At 42.7% G+C, this 22,140-nt stretch overlaps 1 protein-coding gene across 2 annotated transcripts; it reads right to left on the bottom strand.

The window, feature by feature from the left end:
* Positions 1 to 336: 336 nt before the first annotated feature.
* Positions 337 to 21,877, bottom strand: LOC139422061 (neutrophil cytosolic factor 1-like). Of its 2 annotated transcripts, XR_011635703.1 has the most exons (12): positions 21,661 to 21,877; positions 21,286 to 21,366; positions 20,906 to 20,981; positions 17,636 to 17,801; positions 14,079 to 14,137; positions 13,555 to 13,677; positions 8,593 to 8,700; positions 5,880 to 5,997; positions 5,596 to 5,703; positions 3,780 to 3,955; positions 1,110 to 1,556; positions 337 to 534 (listed from the first exon to the last, which is right to left on the bottom strand). XR_011635703.1 is itself a non-coding variant. In XM_071173205.1 (11 exons), exons 1-11 carry the CDS (start codon positions 21,730 to 21,732, stop codon positions 1,408 to 1,410), a joined length of 1,236 nt encoding a protein of 411 aa, XP_071029306.1. In that variant the 5' UTR covers positions 21,733 to 21,877; the 3' UTR covers positions 337 to 1,407. The 2 variants fall into 2 exon arrangements, 1 of the variants encoding a protein (XP_071029306.1); XM_071173205.1 differs by having other exon boundaries at positions 337 to 1,556.
* Positions 21,878 to 22,140: the final 263 nt, after the last annotated feature.

The raw sequence follows: 22,140 nt of genomic DNA, 5'->3' as shown, positions 1-22,140 counted from the left end.
GAGTTCTGCATCACTGGGCAGCTCACTGCTGGGTTTCCCTTTGTATTCTGTTATCGTCTGCAAGCCCTGCTACATACGACGAGCGTCGGAGCCGGTGTAATAGGATTCCACCTTTCTCCTATATTTTCCTTTTGCATGTTTGATGTCTCATTGGAGGTCATAGTGGGCTTTCTTGTATGCTTCCATGTCTGCGTCCTGTTCTTTGTAAGCGGTAGCTCAAGCCTTTATCTCAGTGCGGATAGTGCCTGTAATCCATGGTTCTTGGTTTGGATGCATTCATATAGTCACTGAGGGGACATCGTCGCTAACGATGAAATAGCAGACTGCACAAAATAATTTCAGACTATATTATTTATTTTGTAGGTTACAAATAGCTTATTTCAGCAAACAAATAAAGAAGCTTATATTCCAAAAACTGCATATGGCGTCGCAAACACATTTACTAACCACACACTTTATAAAATAGTAACAGAGAAAATGGACACTTCAAAATTTGTAATACACCGGTGTTATTTTAGGGTAACTTATTGTATACTGAACAAAAATACAAACACAACATGTAAAGTGCTGTCACATGTTTCATGACCTGGAATAAAATATCCCTGAAATTGTGATGGGACAATAAAAATCCACTCTAAAATGTGCAGTTTTGTCACACGACACAATGCCACAGATGTCTCAAGTTGAGGGAGCGTGCAATTGGCATGCCGACTGCAGGAATGTCCACCGGAGCTGTTTCCAGAGAATTGAATGTTAATTTCTCTACCATATGCTGCCTCCAGCGTCATTTTGGAAAATTTGTCAGTATGTCCAACTGGCCTCAACCACAGACCACTTGTAACCATGCCAGCCCAGGACCTCCACATCTTCACCTGCGGGATTGTCTGAGGCAAGTCACCCAGACAGCTGATGAAACTGAAGTGCATTTCTGTCTGTAATAAAGCCTTTTTGTGAGGAAAACTCATTCTGATTGGCTGAGCCAGGCTCCCTCAATTAGGGCCTGATGAATGTATTTAAATGAACTGATTTCCTTCTATGAACTGTAACTGAAATGAACTGTCATTGAAATTGTTGCATTTATATTTTTGTTCAGTATACATAAAGAAAACCGATATGAAAATACCCTCAAATAAAAGGTGACATTCTGTACTGTCGCCTCATATTTCTATAGCCAAATTAAATGTTTTTGCTTCACTGTCCAAATAAATAGGTAGAGGAGTGTACATTTACATTTCACTATTGTTTTACTTTCTCCAAGCAGTTAGTTAGTCCTAAGTGTTTACATTTAGAACAAAATGCAAAGTGCCCTCAAAGGTACACATGGTTGGCTTTATCTGCTGATCAGTTTGTATTGCACACATGAACCTATCTTTCTTTGCATTCCATTACTGACACAAAGTTTAAAGCTCAGTTCGTCTTGCGGACGCTGACTTTTTTACAGGTGTTCTCCGTGCAGCGCTCCATGATGAGTTCAGGACTGGGCCGAGGGGGGATGAAGGGAGCCCCTTTCTTCAGCTCGCCCCCTGGACTAGAGCCTGCTGGCTTTGGGATGTTGTCTGAAAGTCAATCGGTAGAAAACTGTGAAGGCCTTATTTTAGAAACGGTCATTGAAATTGGTAAAAGGTTAAACAATGAAATTATGAGAACTATAACAGTTGGACAATGGATGCAGATACTCCAAATGTTTGAATTCCCATCAGATATTGATTGAATTATAGCACACACAACATTGTACTGGCAGAGACAAATAATTAAAGGAGTCTGAACTGGCTGATTTCGCCTCGGTTTTCCACCCTCCTCGTTAATAAATGCAACTGAAAAGACAAGATTTGCATCTTGGAGGTGTGCTTTGATGTGGGTGTGTTTCTTGTGGGGTTTTTCTCACATGGGAAGCATTCGTACATTCACTCTGGCAAAACTTCAACACAGTTAGTCACTTACCTGTCTATAATGTGAAAACAGTCTGCTAGGGAGAGTTAAGAGGTCAGAGTGATGTTCTCTCATTTGTGTCAAGAAGTAGCTAGCAAGCTAGCCAACTGTAGCCAAGCTAGCCAACTCTAGCTCGCTGAAGCCTGTGTGCGACTGCGGCAGAATTTGTTTGATGTTGGATATCTCTATTGGGCTAACTTCATCACGGTCAGTGTGCTTTCCGAGCAGGTTCAGAGAGAGAATTTATGAATGATCAACCACGTGTTAAGCTGAAACTACATGGAGAGATGCCCGTCAACAGCATGACATTTGTGTTTGAGAGTAGGGAGTGTCAATTCACATACGCTGTGTAGCGCATGCCAACTTAATTGCCATGAAAATCCATAATAAACAGTTGTATTTATGTTCGCTATGGAGCCCCTGGGAATGGCTGTTGGGTGTTCCTTTTGACTCACCTTAGAGGTCCTACGGGAGACACCATACCTGCCTGGGCTAAACAAAATGCGAAGAGTTGTAGCTAATAAACCCAAACAGACGGAAGTTGCTTTTATTTCAGCGCATTTCATTTGTTAACTGCTCATAAAACACTCGCCAAAATAGTTATTTAATCTCTTTTTGGTAATGTAAGTGTCGAGATGCTGCGTTAAATCCCCGACCAGGAGTTAGCGTTCTTATAGGGTAATGTGGGTCTACTGGGGTAGGGATGAAAAAGTCTGCGATTTGCATCCATTCAAATTAGCCCAAATTTGCCTTGTTCAATCTCGTTAATTCTCTTAAACTAAATACCGTGACTGTAGCTGGGAATGTTGTTTGAAATGTCCGATACAACATCAGTTGGCTGATATCATTAACCTACTGCATGCCCCTTAAAAAATAAATAAATGCTGTGTGCAGGGTATGCTATTACCATGCTAACACTCATTAAGACATACTGGCAGCATAGCTAGCCATCTCAAGCAATCGCTGGTTGAAGTAACATTTTAGTGTAATGGAATTGACTGGTGACTATGATATGAATATTCATCACAACATTTTGACTGCATCTATTAAAAAAAAAAGATTATAAAAATTATTAAAACGATTGTGTCGTTGTTGCTTGAATTCAGGTGAAGTTGAACTGTTAGATTGGTGCGTACCCCAGTCCCGGATGAGTACTGTCCCTTTATAGACGTAACAGAAAACCAATGTATTCCATTAAGCCCATTTCAGTCATTACCGGAGTCTTTGAAAGGTCATTACAAACATTTTCGCGGTTGTAAATGTTAACATAAAAAACGAATGGCACAAGTGAGAGTAGGAAAGAGTAACAAGAGTAAAATGAAAGCAATCAATCCAGTGAAATTTAAGTGACACGTGAAATTTGCACCCCTCAAACACAGGAAATTGTTATCAGAAAAGGAGAAATCCTCAGGTGATCGGGGCAAGCGCATTGCTGCTTTTATGGAGACGGCAATATACAGCTTTGCTGTTTGAGTGAAAGCCTTTACTGTGGGAGCAAGTCATAGCCAATACTACCCCACCGGAGACCTGGCTTCAAATAGTACTCTTAGCAGTGTTTGCTTGAGCTCAATCAATCTATCAAATGTATTTTATAAAGCCCTTTTTACTTCAGCAGTTGTCACTGCTGCTTTACAGCTGAGCTGTAAAGGAGTGCCTGGAGCTGAGCTTGCCTGGAGTGCTACATAAACAGGGTTTGAACTTTTGGTACTATTTCATTGGTTCCATTCTGCATTTCAGGCAAGCTCAATAAAGCTTTGAAAGAAAACAAATACAGCAATATTTGAACCCAGGTCTGCTCCAATAGGATTTCATACAGTATAAAAATGGCTGGCTGCATCAAAATGATGTACCTCCGTTTTCCTTCTCCTGCAGGGGAGACTGTGTGGCGTCATTAGAGGTCTTCCTGGGCTGATTGGGCCAGTCGCCTTTCTGCAGCAGGAAGCGGCGACTGTTCCTGCGGTACGTGTTCTGGCTGATGCCCTTGCGCCCTTTACCGTGAATACTCTGGGCATTGCGGATTGTAGACCTGAAAGCCAAGAGGAGATATATGTTGAAAGAGGAAAAGAGAAGTTAAAACAAACCATTAAAAAGTATCAATATTTTATTTAACCATTATTTTGACAGGGATTCAATTCCAAGTCCAAATTCTCTTTGCCAGATGAGCCCTGTTTAGCACAATACATCTAAAAATACAATATACACATTAAACTACGCATCCACATAAACTTTGATATACACAACAATACATGAGAAGCAAAAAACAATCATAAAAAACAGACAGTCTTCAGTAAAAAGATCTGAAATGCCTTAGCGGTACCAATTCCTCCAATGTTAAAGTATATTAGAGATCATTCCACACGTAAGGTGCAAGAAAACTAAAAGCAGATCTACCCAACTCAGTGGAAATCAAAGGTATCTCCAGAGTTAGCCATCCCTCAGACCGGGTCTGGTAGCTCATACGTCCAGGGTAAAATAAAAATACTTTGAATTACTAAATTCTTCTTTTTTGGGGGGGGGGGCTTTTACTTTCACATTCCTAAAGAAAATATGTACTTTTTTACTTCCATACATTTTCACTGACATCCAAAAGTACCCGTTACATTTCGAACGCTAAGGCAGGACAGCAATGTGGTCCAATTCATTCACCTATCAATATAACGCATCATCCCTACTGCCTCTGATCTGGCAGACTCACTAAACACAAACACTGTGTTTGTAAATTATGTCTGAGTGTGGGAGTGTGCCCTTGTCTGTCCGTATATATTTTTTTTAACAATAAAAAATTCTGGCTTGCTTAATAAGGAATTTTATGTAGAATGTTGTCACAGATCCCTCCGGAATTGTGTCATTACTCACATCTGTTCCCAATTCCCACTGATTGTAATTGTATAAATGTGCTCTTTGTTTCACCATTGGGCTGTCAATTATTGTTCCAAAGTCCGTTGATGTGTGTGAGTACCTGTGCTGTGTGTTTTGGCTTTACGTGCCATTGTGGATCGCGCAGATGATTACGGGTCTCGTCCCATGAGTTAATCATTGTGCGCATGTGTTATTTATGCTCTTTTGTTTTGGGTTTCTACCCTGTGTTTTGTTACGTGTTTGTTTGGTCTTCGTCCCCGTGCCTTTATACGGCACACTGTAAAAAAAACTATTACGCATTCCTGCACCTGTCTCCCGATCCTTCATGCCAACGTGACAAATGTACATTTACTCAAGTATGACAATTGAGTACTTTAATTTTAAACCAGATACATTTAGACTTTTATTCAAGTTGTAATTTACTGGGAGACTTTTACTTGAGTCCTTACATACCTTACTTCAAATTAATAATGCAGTAAGGTATGGCGGAAGTTGATGCAGGAGGGCTTTATAAACAAAAAGAGTGCAATGCATCAATCTATGAGACTTCAAAGAGGGCCATCCTACTTCCTGATACAGAATGCAGTGATGTGTACTGAACCTATCGCCCGTAAAAAAGGGTAGTGCGCTGTGATAACAATCATCTCATTGCTACAATAAGAAGCCCATTTGAATACTTAATTTCTTAACTCAGTTAAGACAAGGTACGAAAGACAAGGTCTTTGTCAGAGTTTCTATGCTTTTATAACTGTCTTTATCCATAGAGGATGTCATCCAAAATAAATGTCCAGAAGTTTGTAGGCCTACCGTCTGGGTGGTGGTATCTGTCTTCTAATCACGTTCTCCTCCATCTCCTTCTTCTCTCCAGTTTTGTGGAGAAACATAGAGGGGAAGTGTCCTGTCTCCTCTCCTTTCCTATCCAAGGCGATACACCCAACAAGCACTTAGAAACACTGTGTGTGTGTGGCTATATGATACAACAGTAGCAAATATGTAAGCTACTACTGATCCACACAGCTGCCTGCCTGTGGTCCGAACTTATTACAGAGATGAATAGAGAGCAGGGAAGAGTACAGAATCAGCCTACATACCTGACCACCCACCATCCATCCAGCAGTTTGTGAATGACCTCAATAGTTTCTCCAGTCTCAAGAGTTAGCTCATCATCTTGTGCTGCCTTGTAGGCTTGGGTGGTGATATAGAGTTCTCCTGTGGGGACAAACACACATTGGAATTATGAGCTCAAACTCAAAGCACTTTTGTACCACCTAGAGCAGTAGATCCCAATCCCCCCAAAAAACAACTTCCAGCTGCGTACACCCTCTAGCACCAGAGTCAGCACACTCTCAAATGTTTTTTTTTTACATCATTGTAAGCCTGCCACACACACACTATACCATATGTTTAATGAATGTAAGAATGAGTGTGAGATTGTCACTTCCCATGAGCCAGGTGGTGACAAAGAGCTCTTATAGAACCAGAGCACAAATAATAATACATATTTTTTTCTCTTTATTTAACCATCTTACATATAAAACCTTATTTGTTCATTGAAAATTGTGAATAACTCACCGCAGGTTAATGAGAAGGGTGTGCTTGAAAAGATGCACATAACTCTGCAATGTTGGGTTGTATTGGAGAGTCTCAGTCCTAAATCATTTGTTCATTGAAAATGGTGAATAACTCACCGCAGGTTAATGAGAAGGGTGTGCTTGAAAGGATGCACATAACTCTGTAATGTTGGGTTGTATTGGAGAGTCTCAGTCCTAAATCATTTTCCACACAGTCTGTGGCTGTACTTAATTTTCATGCTAGTGAGGGCTGGGAATCCACTCTCACATAGGTACGTGGTTGCAAAGGGGCAAAGGGCATCAGTGTCTTAACAGCGTGATTTGCCAAGGCAGGATCCTCTGAGCGCAGCAAATCTGGCAATGGCTTCTGATTAAATTACATTTTCATAGAACTGCTTGTTGCAATTTCGATGAGGCTCTCTTGTTCAGATATCGATAAGTGGACTGGAGGCAGGGCAGGAAAGGGATAAAGAATCCAGTTGTTTGTGTCAATCATAGACTCAATTTTGTGCCGCACATTGAATATAGTTGCGGAGATTCAGGCAAGAAAAATCACCCAGATAGGCTAGTTGTGTGAGAAATTAGTTATCATGCAAGAAGTCAGACAAGTGAAAATTATGGTCAGTAAAGTTTAAGCTCATCTCTCTATTAAAAAAAACATGTCAATTCTTTGCCCCTTGATAACCAGCGCATTTCTGCATGTTATAAAAGTGTTACATGGTCGCTGCCCATATCATTGCATAGCGCAGAAAATACATTAGAGTTCAGGGGGCTTGCTTTAACAAAGTTCAACATTTTCACTGTAGTGTCCAAAATGTATTTCAAGCTGTCAGGCATTCCCTTGGCAGCAAGAGCCTCTGGCAGTGTACCCAAGTGGCATCGGGAGCAACTGCTTGTGTGACAGGTTAAAGGAAATATTCAGCCTGTTATACATTAAAAAGTGTTAGTAAGTTCATAGTATGTTAGGATCTTAAAACATCTAAGGTTAAAAAGATGCATTCAGTATTAGTTGATAGAGATTGATAACATTCATATAATTGTGTTAAAGTTCAAATCCGTTAAGCGTACAAAGGGTACGAATTGTGAGTAATGTGTAAACAGTATATTGATTACTTTATTTTGTGGTGCCTAAAAGTGTTAATCTGTGATCTACGAAATTCTCTTAATCTATGAGCCGGATATCGACTGCTCTGGTCTCCAGCCATATTCCAATGAGAATGACTTTTCTCATTGAACTAAAAGTTGAATTGAGAAAACACTGTATCACTCTCGTGATTATTTCTCCCCTGTTTTCAGGTACTTTATTGATGATAAAAAAATAGTAATTTAAATGTTATAACTCGCTAACATGTCAAGAGTGTTTAAGGTGTGTCTTAGTAACATCTTGAGGAAGTTAGAGTTAAGTTTGAAGAGAGTAATATGAGCCCTGCTCGGTTGTAGCGAAGAATAGCATCGTACTGAGAGTAGCTGCCATTTTATGTCGATTGTGAATGAACATGTGCGTTGTTAATAAGATATTTTGCTGTGTTATTTGTATAATGGTTTTTCTGTTGTTTTGTAATGTGTTACTTTTGTAAAAATTGAACTAAAAGTTGAATTGAGAAAACAACGCCGTATCACTCTCGTGATTATTTCTCCCGTTTTCAGGGGCGTAACACTTGCACGCGCGGTACCACTTCACTATGTCTCCCTGTTATGGCTTTTACGCCATCAGTACAGATACCAACACGAGCAGCAGCTACAGAGAGTAACGGTTAATGTGATTGGATGTTAATTATTTGACTAGGCTACCTGTATTTGACAATGTGTTGTTATTTTGCTGAAGATGGTTTCGTTTTATTTTTGGCAGTGAAAGGAGGCTAATCAGGTGAGAAAGAAAAACTCTCACAAATGTAGAGCACCATTGGAAAATAAAATGGACTGTTTGAAAATGTGAAGATATAAAAAATTAAATAATGTGAATCACATTTTTATTTGGCGTACCCCCAACGGCATTGCTTGGAATACCTGACCTAGAGGAAAGGCTTCACTAGCTTCTCAAAGTTGGTTTAGAATTAGGTTAATATTATACAGACAGCCAACACAAAACCTAACAAACACATCACCTGTGACCTCACTGAAAATAGTGTCACATAGATATTAGATACAAATATAAATAAAAAATGTTGATTGGTCGCCACTAGCCTCCCTTGCTCTTATTTTAGTTAGAGCCCTAGCAGGTGGTGAGACTTGCCTGCATAGTTGGGATCAGCGTCTTCAGGCTCCTCTGGTCCATCAAGGGGCTCCAGGTAAGAGGCGGGCACCCAGCCACGCTTGATATCACACTGGCAGAACCACCAACCTGCCATGGTAGAGGGCTCAAAGGTCAAGTGAGCACTAAGCACAGAAACCATATCCATGTTCAGTAGGGCATGCAATGGTAAACACTTAAAAATAAAAATATGTGTTTCCTATTGGGTAGGAGGTACTCCCTCCCTGTGTCAGTCGGTTGTCTTTTGTTTCGTGCCTACTAAACACGACCCAGAAGGAGCAGCAGTAGATTCATCAGGAATACCTGAGGGATAACTAGGGGCTTTTCTCAATAGGATTTGCTCAACTCCTCCGTCCTGTCGCCTCTTTTTGAAAAAGGTCAAAGGTAATCGAAAAGAGGCGGCGAGGAGACGGAACTTGGCCGAAAATGCGCTTGTATGAAATTGGACTCCTTCTCCACTCGCTCGTCATCAGGCAAACTACACTTACAGGGGTGGACCCCAAAATAATCATGTAAAGTAATAAAAAACGAATGAAGTTAGTTGTGCAACACATTTTATAGATAAAACGATAAGTAGTGTAGTATGATCTAAAATAAGGACGCGCGACAATGAGGTTCTAGCTCCAGCCTGTTTATTAACCTAACCCTTGCATGTCCTACATAGGTACGGATACCCCCAAGGGACATCCTACCACATCTTCCCCTCTCCCATGAACAAGAACTCAACATGCATAACCCCTGAAACATAACTGAAATGCAATTTGGAAACCAGTATTATTCTCTAACATGATACTTCCCATCCCGAAACAGTATGAAAGCATTAAATCACACAGTATGAACATTAACTTAGGTACAGTCTCTTTTTGCTGGGTATGGTCCCCAACAGTATGTTTTCTCTTCACGTAACATAGTCTTTCAGCCACTCTGGTGGCTTCACATTCCTTTTTGGGTGCGCTTGTGGCTCTGTGAGCATTCTCTCTCCTTCACCCTCTTTTTGTGCATTTTCTGTGGCCTCAGTCTGTGTGGCTGGTAGATCTGGAAGAGCTCTGAGGTGTGTTTTGTTCCTTCGTACCTCTTCTGAGCCTGTGTCCACCACATAGGAGCGTGGGGCATCCGCTTTCCTCAGCACTATTGCTGGTGTCTTTGAGTTTGTAATCCACACACGTTGACCTTCGGTCAGCTCGGGCATCTCCTTAGCACGGTGTCTCCGATTAAAGTCTCCAGTTTTCGTTTGTTTCAGCCGTTTGTCCCTCTCAGCGAAGGCCTTCCTGTTAGGCCATCGGAGTTTAAGCTGAGCCGGCGAGACAGTCAATGGGGAACGCAGCCTCCTGCCCATCAGGAGCTCGGCAGGCGACGGCCCATGATGCAGTGTTGTAACTCTGTAAGCTAACAGAGCCCTGTATAGATCCTTGTTCTTTTTCAGCAGCTCTCTCTGCCTCACCATTACTCTGTGCATGGTAGGGGATACTGGTCACATGTATGAAGTCATATTCTGCGGCAAAAGCAGAAAAGGAGCTTGCAGAGAACTGGGGAGCGTTATCTGTAACCAGGACCTCAGCGACCCCTTGCCTGGAAAAAAATGAATTTAATCCATTGATAACACCAGCTGATGTGGTTATGGGTGTCTTTGCTATTTCAATGTATCTTGAGTAGTAATCTACCACTAGCAGATAAGTGTCATTTTTCCAATAGAACATATCCGCTCCTACCTTTTGCCATGGCCGTTTTGGCAGCTCCGTTGCCATCATTGGCTCCGGATGACAAGGTTGACATTTTGTACAGACCTCACACTGGGCCACTAGCTTTGCAATCTGAGAACTCAGACCAAGCCACCACACTGACTGTTGAGCCCTCAGTCTGCATTTGGTTATCCCCATGTGTCCATCATGTACTCTGTCTAGCATTTCTGGTTGTAGAGTCTCTGGGATAACTCTCTGTTGTCCTTTCATGAGAAGGTCTCCATTACAGTGGAAATCACTTTGGTGCACCCAATAGGGCTTCAGCAGTTGAGGCAGTTCCTCCTGCCTGGGCCATCCCTTTTTGCACTGCTGCACTATCTGTTGGCAGATGTGGTCTTGTTGTTGCTCCTCTGCAATCTGCTGCAGTTTGGTCTGAGATGCAGGTAGACTGTCCCTTATTGCATTAATGGACACCTGTACCTCACCCTCTAGACATTGCTCCTCCTCTTAAAATGGACGTTTAATTGGGGCCCTGGAGAGTGCATCTGCTGTGATCAGTGCCTTCCCTGGCACATACACCATCTTGTAGGTGAACCTCAGTAATCTGAGGCGGAAGCGCAGAACTCTGGGAGGCAAGTCGTCCAGTGCTTTTGTCCCTAACAGAGCCAACAGTGGTTTGTGGTCAGTCTCTGCTGTAAACTGCAGGCCAATAAGGTATTGGCTGAGCTTTTCACATGCCCATGTGATAGCCAACGCCTCCTTCTCCACTTGAGCATATATTTTCTCTGTGTCGGATAAGCTTCGGGAGATGTATGCGATTGGACGCCACTCCATGTTGTCCTGCATCTGTGTGAGGACCGCCCCTATAGCCCAAAGGATGATGCATCTGCTGATACTTTTGTGTTAGCGTGGGGACAAGCGTGAGGCCAGATCTCCTTTAATTTTGTCAAACGCTATCTGTTGCATGTGACCCTATGACCAGGCATTCTCTTTGGCTAGTAAGTCTCTCAAGAGGTTTGGTTGTATCTGAGAACTGTGGGAGGAACTTACCCACATATGTGGCCATGCCTAAGAAGGTCCTGACTTCAGCCACATTCTGGGGTCTGGGCATATCTGTGATGGCGCTGATCTTCTCTGGGTCCGGCTCTATTCCAGCTGCACTGATTTTGTGCCCCAAGAACAAGACCTCTGATTGTGCAAAAGTGCATTTTTCATTGAGTGTCAGGCCAGTCTCCTGGAGTCGGGTCAGAACTGCTGTGAGTCTTACATCATGTTCTGCTCTGTCCCTTCCGCACACAAGCACATCGTCCGCGTGGACTATGACGCCACTCAGCCCATCCAACAGCTGGGAAATGCGTCTTTGGAAATGCTCAGGACCGGAAGTGATTCCAAAAGGCAAAACATTAAAACAGTAACGGCCAAACGGTGTTATAAATGTTGTGAGCGCCCTACTCTCTGATGACAGCAGTATCTGCCAGAAACCTGAGTGGGCATCCAGCTTTGTGAAGACTTGAGAGCCATCAAACTGAGCCAGTGACTGCTCCATTGATGGTAAGATGTGTCTCTCTCTGCAGAATGCCTCATTCAATTCAGTCATGTCCACACAGATCCTTATTTCCCCATTGGCTTTTGGGACCACCACCATCCCTGCACACCAGTCTGTGGCACTCTATTTTAGACACCGCACCAATTTCTTCCATCCTCCCCAACTCTTCCTTTACTCTGGCCAATAAAGGGATAGGCACACGACGGGGGGTGGTAAGGGCATAGGGGACAGCATCCTCTTTCAGGTGGATTTTGTAGTCACCTTCTATCCTTCCTAGACCAGAAAACACTTTTGGGAATTTCTTTTTGAAAACCTCACCTGGGTCTTCCAGTTCGCTCACTCTTTCAATGAGTTGCAATGCTTCAATTGCTGGCAGCCCCAGCAACAGTCTGGCTAGAGAGTCAATGACGAAGACAGGCTGGATGGCACTTTTGTCTTTACTCTCCAGTTTGATCACCAAGTGCCCTACCACTGGTAAAATGTTATTACTGGGCCCGTACAGGTTTTTGTTTGTAGAGAGCAAAGGGCCATCTCTGCTATAGCTATACAGCCTAGTTGGGATAGCTGTCACTGCTGCCCCAGTGTCTAGTTTAAATGACACAACCTCCCCATTGAGTTTAATGTCTGAATGCCAGCCAGCATTGTTTTCCTTTACTTCTCCCAGAAAGATGCTGTCCTGCTGTACCTCCTCTGAAACCTCATGCCTTTGCTTTAATCGACAGATAGCTGAAAAGTGTCCTCTCCTGTGACATTACCTGCATTCCGCATCCTTTGCTGGGCAATTTTTCACGTTTAAGCCTGACACTACCCTGTACCTTTCAAAGCGCCTGATCCATTTCGGCCAGTTTTGAATGTCCATACAAACAAAATTCTCTGGGGGACTAATGCGAAATCCGTCAGCACTACCCACTGGCCTGTCCATGTTTGCGCCAGAGCCCGTTGAACTTGGAGTCGCAAACCCTGAAATCCTGCCAGCTTCTTCCTCTTGCAACATGTTGCTTAGCAGTAACTTAGTCCTTGCTCTTTAGCTAGCAAAATAATGATATGTTCTGTTTTATCTCCACTGTGCCCTCCCTGCTTTGAAACAGCCTGAATGTATGATTTATTTGGTACATCCTTCACGTTTATGTGAATTTTAAAACCACTTCTGACCCCATGTAGTACGATCTAAAAGGACTCGCGACAACGAGGTTCTAGCTCCAGCCTGTTTATTAACCTAACCCTTGCATGTCCTACATAGGTACGGATAACCCCAAGGGACATCCTACTACAAATATTATATTGTTTTTAAACGTGTGCATGCTTTTCTCTTCTGACAAATTAAAAACCGATTGAAAACTATTCCGCAAAGGAATCAGGTAGGATGCACATGACTATCCTCAATGAAAGGTGGCTATCGAGGAGGGGAGGACACTAACAAATTGACATCTCCTGGATCACTTGACCACTTATCGGTTTCCGGGTCACGGAGAAGAGAAGGTGGAGGACAGACTTTTTCCCAAATGAGAAAATGTTGCATCCGGTTCACATTGTCACATGCACACTTTTGTGCCTATTATTTCATGGAAAATGTCAATTGTTCATGCTTGGTGTTGCCATCTAGTGTACACACTAGTGAATACACCACCCTGATATTAGAGCAACTGTATTTTAAGATGGCGCCTGTTCTGACTGGGACCAATCACTTGTTCAGTGATGTTGGGTCTTATTGTCACTCACCATTTGGGCTTTTCTCCACAATCTCCACTAAGTCTCCAGTAAGAAGGTTGATCTCATACTTGGAGGTCTTGCTGTAGTCAGAGATCACCCTGTAGCTTTCCAATATGATGGGGCCAGAGATTTCTGGTCAGATGACAAAAATGACAATGACAATCTGCAGTAGACCTATAAATTAATTATGTGTAGCCATAGATTCTTGAAGAATATAACTTATAAAGGCCTCATAAGCTTAGTTCAACTGACGTACCCCACCAGAACCCAAAATATAAGCTTGTTTTACTCCGGTCCTTGTATCCATAGCTCTGTATGAATTTCAGAGTGGTTACATTTCTCTAGCCCTATACCTCAGCTTTTTACTGAGACAGGGGCTTTGTTATTGCTTCAACTGCTGATTGCCACTTTAAATCACTATGGTAGATCTCTTTATAACAGGACTATAGCACATATTCCCTCACAAGTTTGGTGTTTCTAAGTGTTTCTATTAGTGGGTTTATAAAAGGGTAAAGACTAAGACGGGGTCTTACCAGAAGTGTTGCCTCTGGCCTTGTCCGTGGACATCACGATGGCCTCATTTCTTTTGAATCTACAAGGGAAACATGGAGAACTCACTCATTATTCTACACTGAGTGGACAAAACATATTTCCATGACATAGACTGACCAGGTGAAAGCCATGATCCCTTAGTAGTTGCCAAGCGCACTGGTTTGAGTGTGTCAAGAGCTGCAATGCTGCTTGGTTTTTCTTTTCACACTCAACAGTTTCTTGTGTGTCTCAAGAATGGTCCACCACCCAAAGGACATCCAGGCAACTTGACACAACTGTGGAAGGCATGGTAGTCAACATGGGCCAGCATCCCTGTGGAACACTTTGGACACCTTGTAGAGTCCATGCTCTGACAAATTGAGGCTGTTCTGACGGCAAAAGAGGGTGCGACTCAATATTAGGAAGGTGTTTCTAATGTTTTGTAAACTCAGTGTATATCAATCCAGAAGCAAATGTAACACAAAGGCTGAGTTTCATTCCCTTGTTCATTTTCATTCAAGGATCTGATACAACAGGGTAGGTGTAAGCAATAACGCCACCTAGTTATCACCAGATTGCTTTTCCCCCATCCAGTCCTATCAGATCTGGGAAGGGGAGTGAATGGGAGGAGAGGGAACATCTTCCTGGAAAATCTTCTTGGAATGAAAGAGGCTGCATTCTGATTCATTACCCTTCTCCAGAAGTGTGCACACTGTCCTCTTCCCCCAAATGCATTTAACCCACCTTAAAGGGCTATTTACACCCTACGGAGACGGACCCAACGGACTTGGCTCAGTGTTGCAATGTAATTTTTCATCACAAAAGGGCCAGATCCTTGTAGTGTGGTCCAACATTCGATGTACTCCCGTGCCACATGAAAATTGTAACATGCCATATCATGTTACCAAAAGGTGCCAGTTGGTCTAAAATAAGAATACACCCAGCGCACACACCCGTGTAGATCTACGCAGGTTAAATGTGTGGAAACCTTAAAGTCGATTGATGAGATGGCACGTCACACAGTGATGTAATTTTAAATAGCTCCCTGTATGTTTATGCTAGAGACTTAAGCCATACCCACACCGGCTGCGCGAGTGCGCTATTGTGTGCAAATAGATTTTTTCCCCCCACACCAAATGCGATCACAACACACAGGTTAATATATCAAAAACTCTGAACCAATGATATTAATTTGGGGACAGGTCAAAAAGATTTAACATTTATGGTAATTTAGCTAGCTAGCTTGCAGTTGCTAGCTAATTTGTCATATTTAGTTAGCTTGCTGTCGCTAGTCAATCGTTTCTAGTCACCTGCCCTCCTTCCAGGCTTTTTCTTCTTTAGATTTTATATGACGATTGGCATAACTTTCATAGTATTACCATAACAACGACTTTCCTCAGTTCGTCTTTCAATCACCCATGTGGGTGTAACCAATGAGATGGCAAGTGGGTATTTTCTTCTATAAACCAATGAGGAGATGGGTGAGGCAGGACCTGCAGCGCGTTCTGCGCCACAAATAGAAGCGACTTCTATTTTAGTGCCTGGCCAACGCAGACGCGCGAGCGCGCAGTGTGGGTGCAATGATTGAATAACATGTATGTGTGCATTTATTTTGCAACGCGAGCGGTGTGGTCAGCATGTTACTGCTTCTTGTAGTGGCTGGATCTCAATACCCTCTTTCGGCTGATATGAAGGTTGAGCCTGTTCCATAATATGGGGTTAGTGAAAGCTATGTTTTTTCTACACATGAGAGGATCTGGACAAGAAAAACGGTCACAAAATTCTCTGTAAAACCCCGAACCATGTTAGCTTATATATGTTAGCTTAGTAGATGTTGTGATCTAAGGGCTTAGACCTACAGCATTGGATTGGTGCATACATGGCTGGAGGGAGTTTACACCATGTTCCTCACACCAGTCCATTCCTTTTAAATCCATGTAGGGGAGTCTACGAGTGCACACTTCAGGAGAAGGGTAAAGAGTCATAATGTAACCACAGTCTTTACAGATTAGTAGTGAGACATTGTGTAACGGGTGTTGTCGTCTGATGAGGACGAATCGGACCAAAGCGCAGCGTGGTAAGGGTTCATGACTTTTATTGAACTGAACACTAGAACAAAACAACAAACAGAATAAAAGAAACTGAAACAGTCCTGTCAGGTACAGAACTACCCACCACCAAAGGACCAAGCAGCGTGGTATGGAGGTGCAGAGGGTTCAGGATTCCTGGACATGGGAGGAGATACTGGACGGAAAGGGACCCTGGAGACAGGCTGGGGAATATTGCCACCCGAAAAAGGAACTGGAGGCAGCTAAAGCTGAGAGGCGGCGATATGAGGCAAGTGAGCAAAGCAGGCACGAGAGGCAGCCCCCCAATTTTTTTGCGGGAGGCATACGGGGAGATCAGGCTATAGACCTGAGCCAACTCCCCGTGCTTACCGGAAGCAGCGTGGTACTGGTCAGGCACCGTGTTATGCGGTAAAGCACACAGTGTCTCCATGGAGGGCTCATAGCCTGGTGCGCTACAGTATATGCCAGCCCTCCGCAAGTGCCATGCGAGAGTGGGCATCCAGCCAGGGCGGATTGTGGCAGCTCAGCGTGCTTGGTCTCCGGTGCGCCGTTTCGCCTTGCGCAGGTTCTGCGCACTGTGTCTCATGTGCGCTGGGACTGTTCAGTTCATCCTATGCATGCGCTCCGCCCGTGCCGGGCTAAAGTGGGCATTGAGCCAAGTGGGCCCGCAACGAGGGTGCCAAGTCCGGGGCCGCAACAACGAGGGTGCCCAGTCAGGGGCCCGCAACAACGAGGGTCCCAAGTCCGGGGCCCGCAACAACGAGGGTCCCCAGTCCGGGGCCCACAACAACGAGGGTCCCCAGTCCGGGGCCCACAACAACGAGGGTCCCCAGTCCGGGGCCCACAACAACGAGGATGCCCAGTCCGGGGCCCGCAACAACGAGGGTTCCCAGTCCGGGGTCCGCAGCGAGGGTCCCCAGTCCCGGGTCGGCGGCGAGGGTCCCCGCACGGGAGGCGCCACCAAAGTGGGCCAAGCAAGGGTGGAGCGGGGTCTGCGTCCCACACCAGAGCCGCCACCACGGAGAAATGCTCACCCAGACCCTCCCCTATAGGTTCAGGTTTTGCGGCCGGAGTCCGCACCTTTCGGGGGGGTGGATACTGTCACGCCCTGACCTTAGATAGCTTTTTATGTCTCTATTTTGGTATGGTAAAGGTGTGATTTGGGTGGGTATTCAATGTTCAGTTTTCTATGTTTTGTATTTCTTTGTTTTGGCCGGGTATGGTTCTCAATCAGGGACAGCTGTCTATCGTTGTCTAAAATTGGGAACCATACTTAGGTAGCTTTTTCCCACCGGTGTTTTGTGGGTAGTTGTTTTCTGTTTAGTGTTCTGCACCTGACAGGACTGTTTCGGTTTCTTTTATTCATTTAGTTGTTTTGTTCTAGTTTTCAGTTCAATAAAAGTCATGAACACTTACCACGCTGCGTTTTGGTCCGATTCTTCCTCATCAGACGACGACACCCATTACACATTCCTTGTTGTTGTACTTACGGCTGTTGAGCGGGTGGGTTCTCGTCCTCCGGTCGGACCTTGAAGAAGTTGCATACCAGCTGGCAGCGTGATATCTTGGGGGGCAGGTTGATGAGAGAGTGACAGTATTCAGCCAGAGTGCTCTGCCTGGTCTCGGTGCTCTTTTGGCTGTCCAACCATTTTGGCGCTGAGGATAGGAGGGACAGAAAGGAACATTTAAAAAATTGCAGGTCAATTAAAATGGAATATTCAAAATACCACACTACAGTGTTGGATGTAGATGTTATATGTTTATCTCTGAAAAGGTGGAACTTTGAATTGGACAAGGAACTAAACGCATATTGCAGTTTCCTCTTAATGTATCACACTGTCATTAAAGCTACTTGTAAAAATATATATTTGACCTTTATTTAACTACGCAAGTCAGTTAAGAACAAATTCGTATTTTCAATGACAGCCTAGGAACAGTGGGTTAACTGCCTTGTTCAGGGGCAGAATGACAGATTATTATTTATTTTTTTGCCTGTCCACGAACATTCTCTTGCCTAATCCTTTTGGATTATTAATAAATATCAAAGACACAAACCATCTGCCTCTCGTGTCTGCATCTGGGTCTTGTCTTGTGCCCTTATACACCTTCCAAATTGGCCAAATCCAGTCAATACATGATATTGTTTAGAGTAAAATCTTCATAGGTATTCTTATTTTCTGGGGAAAATTCTGGTATTGCATAGTACTTTGAGGTTTGTTCACAACTTCTGCTTCCCCATGTTGTATCAACACAAGCTTAAAACCACTTGAGCCCTCTTGAGGGTCCTTGTTGTGTTAGTTCAGTGGTTCACAAACTTTTTACAGTTCCGTACCCCTACAAACATTCAACCTCCAGCTGCGTACCCCCTCTATCATCATGGTCAGGGCACTCTCAAACGTTGTTTTTTGCCATCATTATAAGCCTGCCACACACACACAATACAATACATTTATTAAACATAAGAATGAGTGTGAGTTTTTGTCACAACCCAGCTCGTGGGAAGTGACAAAAAGCTCTTATAGGACCAGGGCACAAATAATAATAATAATAACTAGTTTTGCTCTTTATTTAACCATCTTACATATAAAATCTTATTTGTTCATCGAAAATGCTGAATAACTCAACACAGGTTAATGAGAAGGGTGTGCTTGAAAGGATGCACATAACTGCAATGTTGGGTTGTATTGGAGAGAGTCTCGGTCTTAAATAATTTTCCACACACAGCCTGTGCCTGTATTTAATTTCCATGCTAGTGAGAGCCGGGTTCCACTCTCACATAGGTACGTGGTTGCAAAGGGGAAAAGGGCATCAGTGTCTTAACAGCGTGATTTGCCAAGGCAGGATCCTCTGAGCGCAGCCCAATCCAGAAATCTGGCAGTTGATTTTGATAACATTTTCACAGAACCGCTTGTTGCAATTTCGACGAGGCTCTCTTGTTCAGATATTGGTAAGTGAACTGGAGGCAGGGCATGAAAGGGATAAAGAATCCAGTTGTTTGTGTCATCGATTTCGTGAAAGTTCCTGCGTATTTGCGTATCCAACTCACTCAGGTTCTTCTCTATATCACATTTGACATGGTCCATAAACTTGAGTTCATTTGCACACAAAAAATCATACAATGATGGAAAGACCTGTGTGTTGTCCTTGTTAATGCAGACAGAGTACAGCTCCAACTTCTTAATCATAGCCTCAAATTTGTGCTGCACATTGAATATAGTTGCGGAGAGTCCCTGTAATCCTAGATTCAGATCATCCAGGCAAGAAAAAACATCACCCAGATTGGCCAGTCGTGTGAGAAACTAGTCATCGTGCAAGTGGTCAGACAAGTGAAAATTATGGTCAGTAAAGAACTTCAAGCTCGTCTCTCAATTTCAAAAAACGTGTCAATACTTTGCCCCTTGATAACCAGCACATTTCTGTATGTTATGAAAGCATTACATGGTCGCTGCCCATATCATTGGATACTACAGAAAATACATGAGAGTTCAGGGGCCTTGCTTTAATAACAAAGTTAACCATTTTCACTGTAGTGTCCAAAATGTATTTCAAGCTGTCGGGCATTCCCTTGGCAGCAAGAGCCTCTCGAATGCTGCAGTGTACCCAAGTGGCGTCGGGAGCAACTGCTTGCACACACGTTACCACCCCACTATGTCTCCCTGTCATGGCTTTTGCACCATCAGTACAGATACCAACATGAGCAGCAGCTACGTTTGTCTACATACGGACCGTTAGTGGAATTCCCGTGAGAGAGTAATGGTTAATGTGATTGGATGTTCATTATTTGACTAGGCTACCTGTATTTGACATTGTGTTCTTATTTCGCTGAACAGTATATGGTGTCATTAATTTTGGCAGTGAAAGCAGGCTAAACTCACCGAAATGTATAGCCCCATTGGAAAATATAAAGGGACTGTTTGAAAATATGAAGATTTTAATTTTATTTATTTAAATTCAAAAAATATTTTTTTATATATTTTTTTAATGTGAATCACATTTCTATTTGGCGTACCCCCAATGGAATTCTCCAGTTTGGGAATAACTGTGTTAGTTAATTTAGCTTTCGTACTAAATAATCACTAGTGGTCACAGCCTTTGGATTAAAAATAGGCTGCCTTTAGTGAGAACTAAAAGTGCAAACTGTTTAACAAAAAGCAAAAGTGCAAAATATGTAATACACATACAGAATCCCTACCAATCAGCTTTTAACTGTACAGTACAACAATTGAAGTTTTTAATATACTATATAACTATTTAGACTGCATAAGAATAAGATGCACTGTAATTTAAATAATATATTTTAGATAAATAATTTATGCTTAAATTCAATTCTAGAAAATAAAAATATATTGAATAAGGTTAAATATTAAAACGAGACAGGATGCTATGGTTTACTGATTAGCATTTATACAAAAAAAGAGAAGTACATTTGTCACATCTGGATAGCAGCTGCAGGTGTTTCCACTACCTAGTCTGTTCACCCAAGTGCACACAACACCTACACTTGTTTTGTTTTCAAATGAAGCAAAAATGCAAAGGATACTAGAATTACAACATCACTGCTATAGTAAATTGTCGAGAGATCAATACTTTCTTTATCCATGATTTTCCATCTAGGTGCTCAATGCCCTTTACATGGTAAGGTGGACATTCACCTCCTCCACCACCAATGTGGTGCACAGCAACCATTTGTGCCAGAACGCTAACCACACAACAGTTATCATTGTGGAGAGGTAAGCCATAGAGCAGGTACATGTCCTTACCTGGTAATGCAGGGATGATCCTGTCTTTCTTATCGATGTCACCAGCCTCAATTGGGAACATCTCCATTAGGGATTTCTATAACCCAGACACATTATCAACTAACTGCAGATCAGTGGGGGTAGTAGGGAGACTGCTATTCATCTTGAATTTCTATATCCCCGGCAGACAGGCACCATATCAACTGACTGCAGATCAGTGGGGCTAATAGTAAGGCAGGCATTTCACAGCCTTTATCTATTTAACAAGCTTTCAGTTATTGAGGTAGCAATGAAATCCCTTCGCCTGCTATTTTCATACAGACAAACACTACACTTACACAGTTGTCCAACCTTTCAACTTTCTGCCTCCAGGCTATTAAATTATGTGAGCAGAGACTCACATGAAATGTGTAGATCTCCGGATACCCTCTATAGATCAACTTCTCAGACAGGTTGTTCCATTTCACCATCAGCATGTAGACCTTTGAGAAAGTAGTCAAAAAGATAAGTGAAGAACCATCAAGTCCTCTACAGCTATTTTGCAGAATTAAAATGGTATGAAAGCAATGTAATGTTAACTAATAATCCTGGTCATTAAAGTTTTCTAAGCAATTGTCTTTACTATTAAGAAGAGACTCGGGCTAATAAACACTTTGAATAGAGAATCTCCATTGAGCATGACTAGGCTTAATCTATGTCTGGGAAAACAACCTCATGCATTAACCTCCACTGAACCATTTGGTATTTTGGTCAACAATGATCAAACTCAAACTCACATAGTGCTGACTGGGGAAGAAGCGTTTCTCAAAGCCCAGAAACTCCACATGCCTGACATAGATTTCCTCCATTGTAAGATGCCGAAGAGTAATGATCAAGTCCACAAATGTGCCGAGTGAAAAGTGAAAAGGGAAGAGCTTTTATAGCAACAGTGTGCACTCAGAAAGCAGCCAGCCCCTGTAGTAGGAGGTCCCCAACAGATACCTTGGTTTCCTCACGTAGCTATCACTTGTCATTTAATGAGAAATAGAAATAACTTTGGTTGCATATAGATCCTTTCAATTGCATCATCCATGAATTCATTGGGTCAATTCATAATTTCCTTTATGAATCATCCATGAGTTCAGAGTTCATCCAAAGGCCATCATCTCAAAGCTATTACCTTTATTTAAGTTATAAAGCTGTCACAGTCAAGAATAGATACAGTGCATTTCACAACATACTATTTAAAAAATCTCACAGATAATATTTGATTCAAA

This window comes from Oncorhynchus clarkii, chromosome 12 (assembly GCF_045791955.1).
Source record: "Oncorhynchus clarkii lewisi isolate Uvic-CL-2024 chromosome 12, UVic_Ocla_1.0, whole genome shotgun sequence".
Taxonomy (NCBI): domain Eukaryota; kingdom Metazoa; phylum Chordata; class Actinopteri; order Salmoniformes; family Salmonidae; genus Oncorhynchus; species Oncorhynchus clarkii.
This window is presented reverse-complemented; position numbering and strand designations above follow the sequence as displayed.